The sequence below is a fragment of the Mauremys reevesii genome, linkage group 10 (genome assembly GCF_016161935.1).
Source record: "Mauremys reevesii isolate NIE-2019 linkage group 10, ASM1616193v1, whole genome shotgun sequence".
Lineage (NCBI taxonomy): Eukaryota > Metazoa > Chordata > Testudines > Geoemydidae > Mauremys > Mauremys reevesii.
The window spans coordinates 24,510,753-24,528,568 of record NC_052632.1 but is presented as its reverse complement, the minus strand read 5'-3'; the positions used below and the strand labels follow the sequence as shown (position 1 = coordinate 24,528,568).

The 17,816-nt window shown below is 39.3% G+C and overlaps 1 protein-coding gene across 1 annotated transcript in view; it reads left to right on the top strand.

The window, feature by feature from the left end:
* The window catches only part of PRTG (protogenin), a 117,872-nt gene that overhangs the window by 92,463 nt on the left and 7,593 nt on the right, over positions 1 to 17,816 (top strand). Inside the window, exons 12-15 of the mRNA XM_039492397.1 lie at positions 12,313 to 12,408; positions 12,956 to 13,142; positions 15,221 to 15,348; positions 16,214 to 16,384. Coding sequence (XP_039348331.1) covers positions 12,313 to 12,408; positions 12,956 to 13,142; positions 15,221 to 15,348; positions 16,214 to 16,384 — 582 coding nt within the window. The remainder of the gene's footprint in view (positions 1 to 12,312; positions 12,409 to 12,955; positions 13,143 to 15,220; positions 15,349 to 16,213; positions 16,385 to 17,816) is intronic.

Here is a 17,816-nt window from a genome sequence, read left to right as displayed (position 1 = left end):
TTTATTTCCCACTGATGTACTTTCAGTTAACTCCCCTGTGCAGATTCCTCCTAAAGCACTTTCTATGAACAACACATACTACTGAGTATAGCATTAGAACAGAGGCTGTACTAGTTTCTTGGATATTATTTCTGATCTAGTGGCAAATGGCTGTTTCTTTCAAGGCATATTTTAGAAGTGCTATCACATGTTAGGGTATTGTTGATGGGAAATATCAAAGGCTAATAATAATCTATTATGCCCAAGTCTGAGGGAGGCTAGACAACATATCAAAGAATCTCCTACAAAAAAAGAGGCAAGCAAAAGGTGGTGAGAAGAGGAAGGTAACAAAAATAGTCAGAAATGTACGTGTGTGAAGAGATGTACTGAGATGAATATCTCCTGGGAGATGAGATGAGTTCCACACGCTAGGGCCCACCACACAAATGCATGATCACCTGCTGACCTGAGACACGGGTGGAATCCCTAGAAGGTGATAACTGATGGCTGGTTCAAGAATCCTTTTTTGGATCCATTCCTTCCAGTTTTATTAACCCTTGTAACTGGAAATTGCTTTGCAAATTTAACATTATGCATCCTATGTGCCAATGTTTCAGAGGGTGCGCTGAAGCAGTCTGTGTTGAAACAGACTTATAAAGACAACTTGCTCACATCCCTGTCTGTTAAGCCATTTTTAATACAGGTTCATTTGACTTCAGCAAATGACATATTAAAGATGCTATAGAAAGCTGTATTAAAGGCAAGACTGGTTTATTATAAATGCCTAGATAAATTTAGCTAGATCATTATTTAACTTCTCTGTAGCTGCTGTTCAGTTTGTCACCCTATAGTTCAGTGGAGTTAAGGGCCACATTTTTCATTGTCCTTAACCAGCCTCTGAATTTGCATCTGCAAATTGAGCAGGTAAGTGATTGTTCTCACAAACTTGCATATACATACACACTGCATGTGCAGATTGGGTACCCAGCTACCTGATTTGTACCTGTGAGTACCAGTTGGTGTGTGACATACTTACAGGCCCCAGCACAAGCACTTTCAGCTGGCTTTAGGAACCCACAAAATTGGAACCTACGACTGAAATGTTGGCCCTATCTGCAGTTGGGCCTGAGATGTGTAAATAATATTTGGCATAATAAAAATAAAATAAGGGTCATTTGATTATACATATTCTGTTTTCATCCATTGCTAGTTTTCCTGTTACTGCGGACTTGTTTTATACATGGAAATTTGAAAGTTAACCATTGCAATTCCTGTTTGCCATCAAATGGAGGAGAAATCATAGGTCTAGTTTGACTTCTATATTTGGAGGGGGAGCTCCAGTCGGGCCAATGGGGCCATGCATGGAGGGGCAAATTCTGTGCCTGCCCAAGGTTTGCCCTTGGGAAAGGCAACGCCCCCCTGCTCCTCCCAAACTACACCCATGGGAGAAAACCAAGCTGTTTGTGAGTAGCCTACCTGAAATTCTTGCATTTTGTAAGCATGCTTGCAACAGCAGCATTCCTAATTCTCAGGATTTGGGACGAGGGTCACCAAACACAGATGTTTTTGCAATGAAACTGTGCACCTCCTAGAAAGTCACTGTAGTACAAGAAATGATAGATGGTGTTTTCATTTTGCTGCACAAAAGGGTCAAAATGGCATGGGGAACCCATGACAGCCCAACAGAGAAATGTTAGTTCTGAAAGGAAATTTATTTCATAGCTTCAGGGGAAGTTTGGGTGCTGTGAATAGATTCCCTCTGTCGGAGCGTAAAAATGTATTGTTTGTAAGATGATGCTCTATGTCTGACAGTCAATATATGTGTGTTATCATGGCAGTTACTTAAACAGATGTTAAACCAAATTTGGTAGCACAGTTTTACCCTATTGTTTAGATGCTTTTTTGAGAGAGCATTCTATGAATACAAAGATCAGGCAAATTATCAAAACTGTTTCTTCTTAGTGGGAATGGTTGAACTTCATTTTGGAAATCGTTTGTGTTCTTGGTCTCTTCCTGCTAATCCAGAAGGGTAAATCCTTAACTCTATTGTGTCCCCGTTGAAATGTGGTTATAGAAGCATTTAGCTAGTTTTATTCTGTAGTATAATGTTACTCGATTCACTAAATATAGCATGGATACTTGTAGTATTGCACAACACTGCAAATTAGGCTCACTATATGAATTCCTAGCGGATGTATCCATGTTAGAAATATGGGTTAATTAAGGCTCTGTTGACTCTTCTGGATATTCTTTACCCCCTTTCTTCTTCCAAAGATGGCCTCTTTCTACATAATTCCATTAAACTGATTGTACTCGGAGGGGGTGGATTTAGGGGCAGTCTTCTCATCTTACAGAGCAGGGCCAATGAGCTACGTTCCTCCCACTGGGCAGCAACAAAAGAAAAGGTTTCCCAAAAGAAAAGAGGGGCACAAAAGATCAAAATTAGGTGTTTGTCCAGGCCTCTAGTATCACTTTCAAGTCAGCTTTTAAGAATGTGAACCAAAATCTTCTTTAGTAAGACTCAGATTGAAAATTGTAACCCAAACTAGTTAGCATTAGGATAGATCAAATGTTTTAAAGTGTATTATTAGTATAATACTGGAAGATGGCTTTTCCCCGCCTGTTTTAGAAAAAAGTTTAAACAGAATAATAAAAGCATAGGAACTGATCCAAAACAATCTGCACGTTACCAGAAGAAATACTGTGTTATGTTACTCTAAAGAAAAAAACCAGCCAAACAACCAGGATTTCTGAAATCTGCCTAGTCTTTTCATAAAGATTTTGAAACTCTTGAAATAGATCCTTTATTTCTGCAGCCACTCAGATACCTAAATGATAAGGTCAGGGAATTTCGTTCCGCAACTTCCCCCCCCCCCCTTTTGCTGATTGTGGGCAGTAGGAGAGGTGATGTTTTTACTGCAAGGGGGTGTGAGGTGGTGTTTGTCCTGAGGCCCTTCAAGGGGATAGAACAAAGCTACAAAAGGGATATATGGAGCCTTTTCAGGTTTAGACAAATAAGCAAGAGCCATCCAAAGCCACAGAAAGCTAGACTGTTTAGTGGGATTGACTCACATCTGTCATATGGTCTAGTTTCTACCCAAATAAACTTTCACAATGTTGTAGAAAGAAAAATTGTATCATTTCCCTTTCAGTTATTTGGAAAACAGGAGTACCACAGACAGTCTCTGTTCCATCTTCAATTATCTTTAAATTGAAGTATTTGGGATGTGAAATTCTGGTAATTTGTAAGCTTTCAGAATGTGTCATTCTGTATTTTCAGAGCTGTGTTTTAATTCTAGTTACCTAAGGAATTCCAAGTCCCTTTTTTAAAAAAAAGAAAACCTCCCTAAACACTCACAAATTAAACTAGTAAAAGTCACATAGCCACACAATGCACATATAGAAGATTGTTTAAAGTATAATGTGATAGTGTTGCTATAACAACTTTTTGTTTGTGTATGTTACCCATACATCTTATCTAGTACACATACCTAGAGCAGTGTATAGACACATTTTTAAAAATATGGAAATATATTAAAAATATATTAACAATGGTGAGAGGGCTACTGAAGGGGGATTGCCTATTTTGGAAAGAGACTGCTCTCAATATATATTGTAACACCACTTCAAACTTCTTATTTCATTGTGTTGTTTGATGCACTGGTCTCCTTCTCGTTTGCCTTGTGTATCTGAAATGTATTTGCTTATTTTTCTAATAAGTTTCTGCTGTATTTACATTACTTTGCTTCAAAAGTGCATTTTTAAGGATAGTGTTTCTCACTGTTCTCCTTTTCCCACCCTTCCCCCTTAATAATTCCCCTGGACCTCTGTTGCTTGGAGCAGACTTTGGCTAGCCCCAGATTCTATGTCAAAGGCCATGACCCAGATGTCACAGCAGCCCATGCTGCTGGCCTCTTCTCTGAATAATTATCTGGAGTTTATTGTGTTGAAGGGATGGGCTTGGGGGCAGTGCAGTCACCCTGGAAAGCCAGACCAATGAACTATCCAGCCGGACTGCTACACAACAATGGACCTGTAGGTTATGCGCAAAAAAAAAAAAAAAAAAAAAAAAGGGGTGGGCGTGGGGGTAGCACAAAAGATTAAATTAAAAATGGGCATTTGGCCATATAAGTTTATCCTTAGAACTGAAACCTAAGGATCTAACCCTATCAGTTCTTTCTGCCTTTATAGGGCAATAGTGTTTTCAAAAACTTTTAAATTGAAAGAAAAAACATGTTTTTAAATTGTTTTAGTATGTTAGGGCAACACTGACATCGTTCTCTTCTCCCCCTCCCCAGCTTTTTTTAAATCACTATCTTGGGCTGAAAAGTATAAGTTGCTGGTATGCTCAGAATCTCAAGCACTAGAATGACAGTTTTCTTAAGCAATCCCATACAATTCTCATCCTGGAGGAAGGCGGGGCAGGAGGGAGAGAGAGCCTTTCTATCTACTGAGAAATCATTTTCTTTCCAGTGTGTCAGAGAACTGAGACGTTCAGAGCAGTGAGATATAGGAGAGTGTCCAGTATCTGGATTTAATATGAACCAGTAATAAGTGGTACTAAAATGCCCTATTTTCTTTAGGTTCCTTTATCTGTTTATGTCCCCAAGAATGATTTATTTTTTAAATTTCAAATTCAGCTTTTGGAGTGCTCTCTCGCCTTTTAAACCTTTATGAGTATTGAATCAAAGGCTGCTGGAGGTGGACTGGCTGTTCTGGGAGTGGGGGTGGGGGGAGTTCTTTCATGGTCCTGACCTCGGATTCTTTCTTAATTTTATCTAGCCCTGACCTGTTGGCTCTGCTCTGGCTCCTTTCAAGGCCTTTGGAGCTTCACAAACATGCAGCAGCTGAAAGAAACAATGACAGGGGTTTTAGGGGCTGCAATATTACACTCTCTTCTAACCTCAGCTAAATAGTTTGTAAACAGATGCTTTCTATGATGCATTTGCCAGAAAGCCAAAATGTCGGCTGTGTTAACATCAGCAAACACAGCTCTATAAAATTCTTGATTTAGGACCATCAGTTTGTCCTGCAGGATGTTTGATGTGTAAAATATGCTCTTGGGAGCACACATTAAATGTTCTCTCTCTCACACACGCACACACACACACACACACACACACACTCTTCCATATTATTATTATATATATAAAATAATGTGGAAGGTCTATCTATATAATGGAAAATCTTTTAAGTTTTACAGAAAATACAGAACTGACAATTGCAGAAAATCATTCTTAGTGACTTTCCTGGGAGTTCTGTTTGTGCAGTCTTGAGTGGAATGATTATATTTAATAATTTCACCAGTGGCAAAGGTATCAGGGGCTGCTTTTTTTGTTATCCTCTGATTTCTCATCCAGACATTCCTTCCGCACCACCCCCACTCTTTCTAGCAGTGTATTCATTGGAAGTGCATGATGACACCATCTGGCAGTAACAAGGTATAACTCCAGCAGATGGAACCAACCTGTGTGTGGGGAGACATTCCTTTCTCTCTCCATGTTGCTTATATCACTTGGGGAAACATCTACAAAAGAAAGGCAATCTTTTTCCTTCTGTAAAATGGCAGTAACTGCTACTGTGATCTCCTCATATCCAGTGGTGATCTGGAGCTGGTTCGTGCGAACCGGTTGTTTAGTTTAGAAGCCAGTTTAGAATCGGTACTTAAAGGGGTGGGCAATTGGGAGAGGGAGGTTTTTCTGTCGTTACACCGGCCCACGGGCCACATCCGGCCCGCCTGAGCTCCAGCTAGGGAGGCTCCCCCAGCCCCTCCCCTGCCTCCTCCCCTTGCGCAGAGCCTCAGCATGCTGCACCACAGGCGCCAGCGCTCTGGACTGCTTCTGGGCAGCTCTGCAGCTCCTGCCGCTTTGAGCAGCATGGTAAGGGGATGGGTCTGTGAGTTCCAGCAGGCCGCACGGCATCCATACATGCTGCCCTGAGCAGCATGGTAAGGAGGCGGGGCTGGGGCTGGGAGGAGGGGTTGGATAAGGGGCAGGGAGTGGTTGCAGGGGGCGGAGGTTATGGGGGGGGGGTCTGGGGATGGGGAATGTGGGGGGTGGGGTTGGGGTGGGGGTCCTCAGGGGCAGTTAGGGTGGTGGGTCTCGGGAGAGGTTGGTCGGGGAAGGAGCGGGGGCGTTGATGGGTTGCGGGGTCGGAGAGGGGGGCAGTCGGGGGCAGGACGTGGGTGGGGGTCAGGTGGGGGGGATGGGACAGGGGGCTTGTACTCACTGGGCGGTTCCCTACTGGGTCTTCTGTGGCACTTTGGCGGGGGGTCCTTCACTCGCTCTGGGTCTTCGGCGGGCCCGCCACCGACATGCCACTGAAGACCCGGAGCGAGTCAAGGACCCGCCGCCGAAGAACCAGTAGGGAACCGGTTCTTAAGACTTTGGCAGCTCATCACTGCTCATATCCCAGCAGAAGCTAGGATTTCAACTTTCATTTCAGAGGCCACTGAGTGTCAGCAGAAGCTTAGTGTGTTTTGGACAATGTAAGGTGATCTGGTATATTTTTCTTTATTTGCCACAATGTTTTAGAAACTCTGGAACTAAATAAGAACATTGTGATGTTATTCATCCTAAGGAATTTGGTGCTCTGTCACATACACTGTAACTCAGTTCCGGCACATTGGTGGTTAAGTCCTTGTTTACATTAATAGACTGGCTACTTTTATACCAGTGTACAATAAATGGCATTTCTGGTACCATTTAGAATAAGTACATTTGGAAGTGGGTGCCTTAGTTTGAAAATTTGGCCCTGTATATTTAAATAGTATTTAGATGGTAATTTCATGTAGCTTTAAAAGTTTCCATTCAATCTAGTCTTTTAAAGAGTTATAAAAACTTACTTAGGACACAAGGATTCCTAGCTGACTGTCGTTTTGTAAAGAGTACTCTTTTATTTTGACATTGATTGGCTTCACTAAAAGGGAAGTGAAAGATTTGCGAGAAGCAGAGCTGATGTCAATAGATATAGTTAAGTAAATTGTAAAATAGTTATGCTTAATAAAGCATGGCAGGCTCTAAAATACTTGAGTAGCAGTATTGCCAAGAAGTCAAGTCTCCTCGACTTTTCACAATGCTCAGCAGTTCTCTGGATTCCTTGTGCATAGTAAAATTCTATAGTAATGTTGCCCTCATTTTCCTGGAGAATGAATTGACTTTCCATGAAAATAGGACTGTAACTTGAGAGCTCCTTTTTAATTGGATTCCTGTATAATCCATCACCATTCAGTGCCGAGACATCAGGACCATTCTGTTATATGAAATACTGAATAAATATGGATAACTTAATAGAAAAAAAACACTTCCTAGAATCAGATTTTTCTTATAGCCCTTACTTGATTTTGATAACTTGTGTATAGCAGTAATAACAATATGCTATAGCTATAGTTATGCTTAGTAACTGTGAATTGCATGGGTATAACCACACCTTTGGAATCGCATGAGATAAAGTACAGGAGTGAAACTTTGTTACCAAGACCTCTTATGAGAAATTTTAACCACTTTCACAATTTTCTGTTATTTCAGATTATAATATATGCTTTTTAATTGAAAGTCCAAAATGCAACTTAAAATTTAAGTAAACATAATTTTAAAATGTGTTAATCTTATTTAGCTGTGTAGTTTTACTGTATGAAACCTGTTAGCTGCTGAAGAGAGAGAATACTCCCCCCTAGTGTCCTGTTGCTGTGAGAAACATCAGATAGTAGTAGTGGCTCACTGAAGTATTTTGTGGGCGGGTGAACTGAAGGGATGTGGATTACAAAATATCATTTCACCAGAAGATACTAAAGTACCTACAGAAACTGCACAGCTTTTCAGCCTAGTGAGAAGATTCTGTAGGTCCTACATCAAGACTAGTTAAATATTAATACTTTTGAGCAAAGAAGGTTAATCTCTATCAGGATCATTTAAGTAAATATGTTTTAAAAGAATCCATGTATTTTAGACACATTGGCTCTTGCCGATGCTTATTTTATTGAAATCTCACTATCAAAGTACAATTTATGGTTGAAGTCATGTATATATTTTTTAATGTTGATTTTATTGCTGGTACCAGATATATGGACCAGATCCTCAGCATAACTTCACTAAGACCTCTGGAGCTATGCCAGATAATATCATCTGAGCATCTGGTCTATAATGTTTTCACAGTTTATCCACTAGTTTATGTACTGTAAAGTACAATTACAGTAAAACTTGTGAAAACATTCTAGAGTTAGATTAAACCGTTCGTTCATAATTATATCAAACTATTCAAATATATCACACCCAGCCAATGTCTTTACTTTCTATTCAGTTTTTTTAATTCAATTAAGATACTGAATTTTTTGTGAAGTTGGTTAAGTGAATCCCTAAACCCAGTTGTTGCTGAATAGCAACAATCTTTTGTGGCAGGGATGTGTTACTTCCGTGCATGAGCGATGGCCTCTGTGGGTTTTGCATTGACTTATGAGGTTCTGAAGCCACCCCATTGCTGTCTAATGTACATGGATGGCATATATTAAACTCCAGACTGTCAGACCCCCAGGTGGGCATGCCATCACCAATCTTTTATCAGTGATTTATGTTTAAACTGTTCAGGATACCTATACTGGATAAAGATAAGGAAGCCCCTTAAGTTTGTTTTCTCTCCAAGGATATGCCTGGCTTTAGGGAAAGACTGTTTGATCCAGTTGATGAACTGTAAGATAAAAGTGTTTATGCCAAGTCTGTATTGGGATTGCCACCTAGGAATAAATCATATCTCAAGCCTGTAAATCAACCCAACAAATAATGCCTTTCATATTCTAAAAAATACAAGCTATTTCAAAACAAAAATATTTTCTTTCCCCTTCATAAAATAGATTGTGAAAATTCCTTTTCCTGATTTATCTGAGCTAGAAACAGACCTGTAGGTATTGATGACTTTGTTTTGCATATGGTAAAGTCTTGACCAATATATCTTTTGCAGATATCCTTTGAATTGGATATTGTACCAATATTATGAGAGTAATTTGTGATTTTATATTGTTTCCTCTTACATCCTTTTTTTTTTCCTTTTTTCCTTTTTGATCTCCGCTCTTTTTAGATTTTCAGTCCAGTACATAGTGCTGCAGCCTTTAGTAGTAACAGGCTATAATGCCAATATGTGCTTTCTCAGCCATGAAACCTAGAGTCTTGTGAAATGCAGCAATGCATGGCAGCTTAGTAAACTCTCTACAAGGATTATGGATTCAATTTTTGATCTAGACAACCTAGCTAGGAATTGACCCATGCTGTCTCAAGTGTAGCAGATTTGTTATGTAAAGAACTTTGCTTTTAAACAGTAAACACAATTCAGAGAGCTTCCCGTGTTAAAAAGGAGCAGATTGCTTGTCTCTCTCTCTCTCTAATGTTTTTTATGTGATCAGTCTTTGAAGCTTTTCATATTATGCCAGAGTAAGAGCAATTGTATTAAATTTTGTACTTGATGCAGACTACTGCAGATGCTTTTATTTTAAAAAGTCTGATTAAAAATAGTATGACGGGAAGATGTTTTTTAAAAGTTACTTTATTGACTTTTGGCAGTGAAATTCTCCCTCCACTCCCCAAGTCTTATCAAGTGTTAATGAGGAATTCAGGTTAAGAAAAAAGCAGTGAGTATAAACAGACCTCACAGGCTCATTCAGCTCAGCAGGACATTAGGCCTTAGCTATTCTTCGTTGCACAGTGAAGATGATCAGTTCTGGGTGACCACTTTCAAAGGCCACAAGGCGTTTTTGAAGGTGCTCTGCAGGATGATAGATTGTCATGTCTGTCATCCTGTGTCTTGCGGAAATGCAGCAGGGGTCTCCTCTGGAGGAACTTATAAAGAAAAGGATAGACGGTGAAACTTGGTCAGTTGAATACCACTTGGCTATATGGTGTCTCTTTAAAGGCCTGCTAAGTAGTATTTGAATTCCAGATTTTGCTAAGAAAGGATGGGAGAACTCAATTCAAATAATAAATGAAAAACAGCTCCTATAAACCTCACCACAAAAATCATTCTCTGAGATGTTGAGATAAGTTCTTATAACTAAATGTAAGTTTAAAAAATAAAATTTTCTTAGATCTCTCAGCTAGAATCAGAGGAACCTAAATATCATGTGCTGGTGTTTCTGGCCAAGCAGGAAGCCCTGGAAAGAATTAGATCCCATTTTTATGAGATTCCTATCCTAATTTTTCAGTGCCAAGAAGTTTTAATAGTTAGGATTTGGTATATCTCAACTTTTGGATACTTCGGATGTTCATCTCTCTCTCATTTTTGGTTTTTCAAATGCTCAGATGTTTTTCTCATTTCCTTTAGTTATTTGGGACAACCATGATATCTTGACATTCTGCTGAAATTTCCAGTTTTAAAACCCATCCAGACATATTTTCTTTTATTTTTTTCCTTGAAATCAATCTAGATATCTGTATCTGCCTTTCTAATTGTAGTCTGTGGACTAATAGCACTTGACTTAAAAGATTTATAAAGATATATTTTCAGGTTAAAAAAATTTAAACAATATTCCTTACCTGTGTTACTACAGCACTTTATTATTTAACATTGACAGAATGTTTAAAAATAATTTTCCTTTTATCATTTGTTGTTTACTTGTAGCATTATATTCTGCTTGGACAGTGAAAACATATTGTTCAGTTTCACTTTTTGATTCTCATATGCACTTATTTGCTGCAAAGTTTGTTTTAAACACAGCAGGGGAGAATTTAAATCCAAACAAACTCTTTCACTGACAACTTAAAATCATGAAATCATTTGTATTAAATTTGGTAACAAAAAATAATTAAAACAAAGTCTTCACTTGCAGCATTACCTACCCAACAGAATCCCATTAAAAGTTGTTGTTTTTCTTTAATCCCTCCTAGATATTGTCTGAGTATATGAATCTACCAAAGTCAATATATTCATTTATTTCAAAACCATCATGAAAGCATTTTACAAAATATAGATTGTGACACTTCCATAATGATAACTTAATGATTTTCAGGTTAACAAGATTTTAAGATGGTACTAGAAATGCAGAGGACCTGCAGAGGGAGCTAAGGATTTAACTTAAGCAAAGGGTCATATTTGTTTTAAGAAATGTCACTGAATTAAGTCCACTCGAATTGTCTGAGATGGGCTGCATTAAATACTAGTTTAAACAGAAAAGAAGATAGTTTAATTTCAGAAAGAATAAAATTATGATGCAGACATTTTAGGATGAAGAAAATACCAGATAAGGCCAACACACTCTTGTAAATTCCGTTTTAACTTAAATCTTCTTGGAAGGAAATAGATCCTGTATCCACGAACAATAACACAGGAAAACATCCTAACAGATCTCCCAATGCTATAGCACTATAAGAATTCCAGCAATAGCAATGGAGAGTTTATGTAGCAGCAGCAGAATATTTACTCCTTAAAGGGACACTTATCAACTTGAAAATCAATCTGAAAACTTTATGTACACTCTTGTTGCAAATAACACACAAATTTAATAAAACTGAGAGATTAGAAGAAAAAATACACTTTTTCTCTATATTTTTCAGTTTGTTTACTTTGGTGAAGATTTTCAAAGGCTAGAAAGAAAAGGCCTAAGCACGTTTGGTAGGATTACTCTTAGGCCTACCCCAAAGATCCATCTAAAACCCACCAGGGAAGCAGAAAAACCCTTGGAACAAAATGTTTAAAGGATTTTTTTTTTAAATTAGGACATAAAGGGAGCTGTATTAGAAAACAGACGTTTTAAAAACTAATCAGCTTAAAAAAAAATCAGGTAGACAGTGACCCATTAAGCAAGCCAGAATCAGCTTTAAAGAAAACCCCTAAAAGCTAGTGTTATAAGTCAGAAGATGTATTAATTAGCATTATTGTATTCACTGTGTAAACTCTGGACCCACGGCCATATAATTTCTGCCTGTTTCTTGGTTGATTCCTGTCCCACCCTCCTGTCTTTGTCCCATCTCACTCCATCCTGTATCTCCAGAAACAAATCTCAGTATCTGGAATTAATCTACACTCTCTACTCCAATAGCCTACTTTATATTCTGAATGTTATTTCTATGCACTGAATAATGGTCAGTAAAATCCAGCATTACAGCCACAAGAGTGAGCCACTGCCGTGGAAGGAAATTGAGATTCATCCCACTCCACTGAAGTCTATGACATAACGCTGGTTTAGGACAATGGGAGCAAGATTGGAGTTACTCTCTGATTCCAGTGAGCATGTTTTGAACCAGAATTGTAATAGGATCAAACGGATCACAGCAGCATCCTAGTGTTTCTGTAGATATTTGAAAATCTGTATTCTTCGTTTGTAATCTAATTATTCCTTTTCTGTCTATGCAGATCCCAGAAGAAAGTACCATGTAAGGCTATTGGCATATAATAGCATGGAAGAAGGTTACCAGGCAGACCAAACAGTCAGTACTCCAGGATGTGTCTGTAAGTGCTGAAGCTGCATTATCCAGTCTAGTAACAGCCGAGCAGTTCAGGATCCATAGCAGCCCTGCGTGTCTGTGTTTTTAATCTAATAAAATATCAATTTATAAAACTTTTTTTTAAAAAAATCACAGCATTTGTGACAACTACAGATCCCCCAAATCCTCCCCAAGCACCATTTAGCAACAGTCTTCTGTTGTACTTATAAAACGTAAAATACAACTGGGAAAAGAAAGATAAATAGCAAGCAGCACTTCCTTCCTTTGTCGTTCTGGTTAGTCCCTACATCCCGTCAATGGTTTTTCAGAGATATTTCCACTGTTCCTGCTGATGTTTTATACCCATTTTTAATTAGACTAACGGGACTGATCTCTTGATGTGGTGCTAATTTTCACTAGAAATCATGTAACAGTCTGAACCAAACCCCTGCGCGCCGTCTACCCTTGGGAAATATCAGATCTGGATCCAAACTTATCTACCCAGACTTATTTAATCTGCCAACATTTGTAAAGAGTTCATGAAACAAAACTTGCTTCTCTTGTTTAAACAGCTGTCCGTGATCGTATGGTTCCTCCTCCACCACCACCCCACCACCTATATGCCAAAGCTAACACTTCATCGTCTATCTACCTCCACTGGGGAAGGCCTGCATTTACCTCTGCACAAGTCATTAACTACACCATTCGCTGTAATCCTGTGGGGCTGCAGAATGCCTCTTTGGTGCTCTACCTTCAAACGTATGTACAGTTCTGCAAGTTAATATTCTTTGTTCCCCGGATCCTTCCTCTTTACTGTCTCATCTGTGATTACTGCTTACTGTCATATTTCTCTCCAGCTGCAAGACAGGTACTTTTCCCAGGCTTCTGCCAGTTCTGATTTTTAGGAGGTGCTATTAGAACACCGTAGTTCTTCCCCTTTGTTGACAAACCGGGTCTCCTCCCTGCCACTTTCTCTTCACTGAGGCGGAGGTGTTCGATTCCAGCCCTGCTCCGCAGTGTAGCTGGGTCATGGAATGAGGACATGAATGTTGAGTTGCTTGTCAGTGATGTGACGGAAGTTTAATGTATCTCTGAGCTCTTCTTTGTCCAAAGAAAAGAGAGACTGGAAGAGTGTTAATGAAATTGATGTGCTATTTACAGATAAACTTGGCAAAGATAGGACATGGTCAAGTGATCTAATCCCAGAATTAAACTACATAGCTTGATCTCAGCGTGCCACTGAGTGCACTGAGCCCTGCGGAGTGGTGCAGAATCCAAAGCCTGCCTGTGTGGCAGGGGACAAGTTCCCATGGAGAGGCAGCACAAGCATCAGAGGAATGCATGGCTCTGCAACTGTACAGGGAGGGGGAGTCTGTCTGGGGTCACCTCTCCAGCTGGTTGAGATGGGCACACAGCAAGGGCTGGCCAGCCTTCCAACATGCTGCTACTCCATAAAGGCTGCCTGTGTTTGAGGCCATGGTGCTCATCAAGAAATAGCCAGGTCCCTGCCTAGTCCATGTCTGTGCATATGGCCCCTATAGTTGCAGCTGATAGGCGTAGGGGAATTTGGTGAGAGAGAGACATCTCTATTCACCTGCTGCCACCTGGATTGCATGTGTGCAGCCGGTGTGGCATCACACTCCCTCTGCCTGCTTCTGCATAGCCAGATGCTTGTGGACTCTGTTAGAGATGTGTATGGGTAACACACTCCACTCGGAGCACAACTAGGGATCTGTACCAGCAGGATCAAGCTGTGCTCAGCGCTTTTGTGGATCTCATGTGATAGGGCTGCCCTTTGCAACACTGGCAGGATCAAGTCCTACTTGTAGTTCTGACATACCCCTCTATGACCTTGGTCCCAAATTTTTCTTTAGTTTTGGTGCCTGATGTGAGATGTTGGCTGTTTTTCAGTGGTGGTAAGTACCCACAACTCTGCTTAACTTCAGCTGGAGTTGTGGGTGCTCAGGATGCCTGGAAATCTAGCCTGGATGTCTCCAGATGAGCATCCAAAATTAGAGATCACTTATGGCATTTGAGCCATAATCTCTCTGCCTCAATTTTCCCATTTGTAAAATGGGGTTAATATTTACCTGCTTTCACAGGGGTGCTGTAAGGCTTTGTTAATGCTTGTAAAAGACTTAGACGATGAAAACTTCTGTCAGTGCTAAGTATTTTGATTGTGTTAATTAATAATAAAGTATTCCACAGGTGTATAGGAAAGGAGAGTGCTGTTTTAAAACCTAGGTTTTATTTTATTACGAATACATTTCTCTCCATTTCTCTGACTTTAAAATTAGATGCGGTATAATTTTCACATTGTTACTTGTACTTAAAATAACTGCAGCAGGGCAGTAAACTCCTCCCATTTCTGACAAAAATAAATAAATTCAAATACAGGCTTGCAAAATTTGAACACAGAAGATGCAGACAGTACACGGGAGATTAAATAAATGGCCAGAGACAGATTCTGTGCTCTGTAATGCCAGTGTAAATTCAGAGTTACTCCCCTGATGTCAGTACTGCTAGTCAGGAACATTACAATTAACCCAGGTATCACTGAGAGCAGAATATGGCCCCAAAGAGTTAAAGCAGATCCAAATTTCTCATTAATTTGGTGACCAACTTCTAAAGATTAATAAACTGTGACTTATGAGCATCACCCTAAATACCCCGAGTGACATTCACTGGTGGACAACTCAGAATAGGTTTAACTGGTCCACAAGCCTAGTCCTCTGCACAGGGGTGAATTGCATATTAGTGCCAAAGGGATCTCATCTGGATTTGAAACCATCAGCTACCCTTAGTATTAAATATCTTTTATTAATTCTTTTGTATAGGTCGGAAACTCACATGTTGGTTCAAGGTCTAGAACCAAAAACCAAGTATGAGTTTGCAGTTCGACTGCATGTGGATCAGTTGTCTAGTCCCTGGAGTCCAGTAGTTTACCATACCACACTTCCAGAAGGTAAGGGCAGTAGGGTATGGTTAGCCAATAACAGTACTGTACTAAAAAGGAAGTTTTCTAAGGCAGTGGGCCTGGGCCTGGAAACTGTCATCTAGTCTGTTTTGATTTTTGTTAAGTTAATTTTGTCTCTCATCTGTCTCCCAGTTGCTTCACTATTGCTCCTGTTTGTCAGGATTGTCCTTCTAACTGCATTTCTGCATACCCTCGCCATTTTGCAGCTGAGAAAATGTATACGAATTCTGAGAGAAAATCCACAGTTGTTGGAGTATAAAATGTAACTTGCTTCCTCCATAAATATCATTTGGATTAAAATAACATAAATAAGAGCTTTAAATTATCACGTTAAAGGGAGACTGTCAACTTTTAAATCATATATTTTGGGAGGAAAAAATCTTTATCTCTGTTATCAAAACCTGAAACTATCAAAACAAAAGCAATGTTAAAAATCCAATTTCCTATTCACTATTTGAGATGCTTGTTTATGCATTTGCATTTGTCAGTTTGGACTATGATAGTAAAGTCAGTTTCACTTTCACCTTCTCTGTGCTGCAGTATTTGAGTGACACACACTAAAGGAAATGTTAATTTGTTTATAAACAACTGTCTCCATTTGAATGCAAAGGAAAATCATGATCATAAGGTTTTTTTAAAAGCTTGATTTTACAAAATCTAAGCTGTAGACTAAATTTGAACTGAAAAGAAAGTGGCTTTTGAGGACACTGGTGTGTGTTTGCCCAGTTGTCTACTTAGAACTTAGCTATAGACATTGCTATGGTATTAGAATCTGCACATCTTTTTCCTTTGGAGTAATTTAAGTGCATATGAATGTGTTTACCCTAATAATATTGTGTTACTGTTCTCCCAGCGCCAGCTGGCCCTCCACTAGGAGTGAAGGTGACTTTGATAGAAGATGATACTGCTTTGGTTTCCTGGAAGCCACCTGATGGTCCTGAAACAGTTGTTACTCGCTATACTATCCTCTATGCATCTAGGAAAGCTTGGATTGCTGGAGAGTGGCAAGTGCTACACAGAGAAGGTAAACTATAATCATAAATGCTAGAGCTGGAAAAGCTGTGGCAATCTACTGTAAGAGAACTGAAAATAGCATAATGTCTTGTGATCAACAACAAAAGAAAAAAAGTGCTGCTAACATTCATGGCAATACCATGACAATTCTGAATGTGTTTAGTTTAGAGTTATTCACTGGATTGTGGTGGAAAGACATTTAAAACGGGTAAATAGAACAAAATGAGTGGGGAGAGAAGCCTTCTGCAGTGCATTGCAATTCAGCTTGTACAATGAACTGAAACTTTCCATAAATCCAATTATACTTAATCAGCTCCACATCATGATAATAGTGAAGGTTTCATTTTTAAGTGCACACCTGCAGATCTCAAGTTCCTAAAGTGCTGCGCTACTGTGAAAAGTGACTCTTTAAAAATGACATTGCAGGAGTCCATTTTTTTTTTTTGTATAATTCTGACTGTTAGCTGTGCAAACTCAATTTGGGTTCCAAACATCAAGCTTTCTGGCTTCTCATCCCCAATTGTAAAGATTTTGCAACTGGAATTTAACTAATTATATTGATGATACAAGAGCCAGAATATAATCCACCTCATTCTCTTGTATGGCTGTATTGGCTCTGTAGTACTAACATGAAGAAAAAGTAAAAATAAAGCTTATTTTTGTCACGAAAGTAATCTGAGATGACACTGAATAAACAGAAAGCAGATCTGCTGAGTAAGAAGGTGCCATTTTTACAGAGTAGGATTGTTGCTCTTTGAAGAGCTGCATCTAAACAATAGGCTTCTATTATTCCCAGAAAAACTATTGAAATGGAGGTCAGAATACATATCAGTAGTTTTAGGGTAAATAACGTCCAGCAGTGATGTAATTATCCTTAAAACAAGCATTAGAAACCCAGGGAATTGTAGGGCAGAGTAGTGCAATAGGTAACTTTTGAGGGGAAAAAAATCTAGGCTTAATTCTTTTTGTTTTCATAACTGAAAATTTATTTGTCAGCAGAGGCTAGACTTTCGAGTCTAAAGACCATCCCTCAGGGAAAGTCACAAAGAATTTGCCCTTTTTCAGAATGGCTTCAATGTCCCATTACTTTCAATGAGAGTGAAGCCAAGTGCACTTCAGGAATGATGGATGCCCCCTATGCTTTCAGGAGATGGAGACATACAACCCCTTTGAGAACGATTGGAGAGAGATGCTTTTCTACAAACAGCCACTCACTAAGAGCTGCTGTGTCCTCAGTCCCAGTGAGAATATTGGGCGATGGCAGACATTTTGAAAGGTGGTAGTTCTCCATGAAATTCTGTGTAGTAGAACATTATTCATCAACTTCTGCCCAAAGAGAACAGTTCAGCTATGAAGAATAACAGTAAAAATATGATTGATAATAAAGAAGTCTTGAAATGTAGCCAATACCTGAGATTTCAGTGAGTTTTGACTAGAAGTGG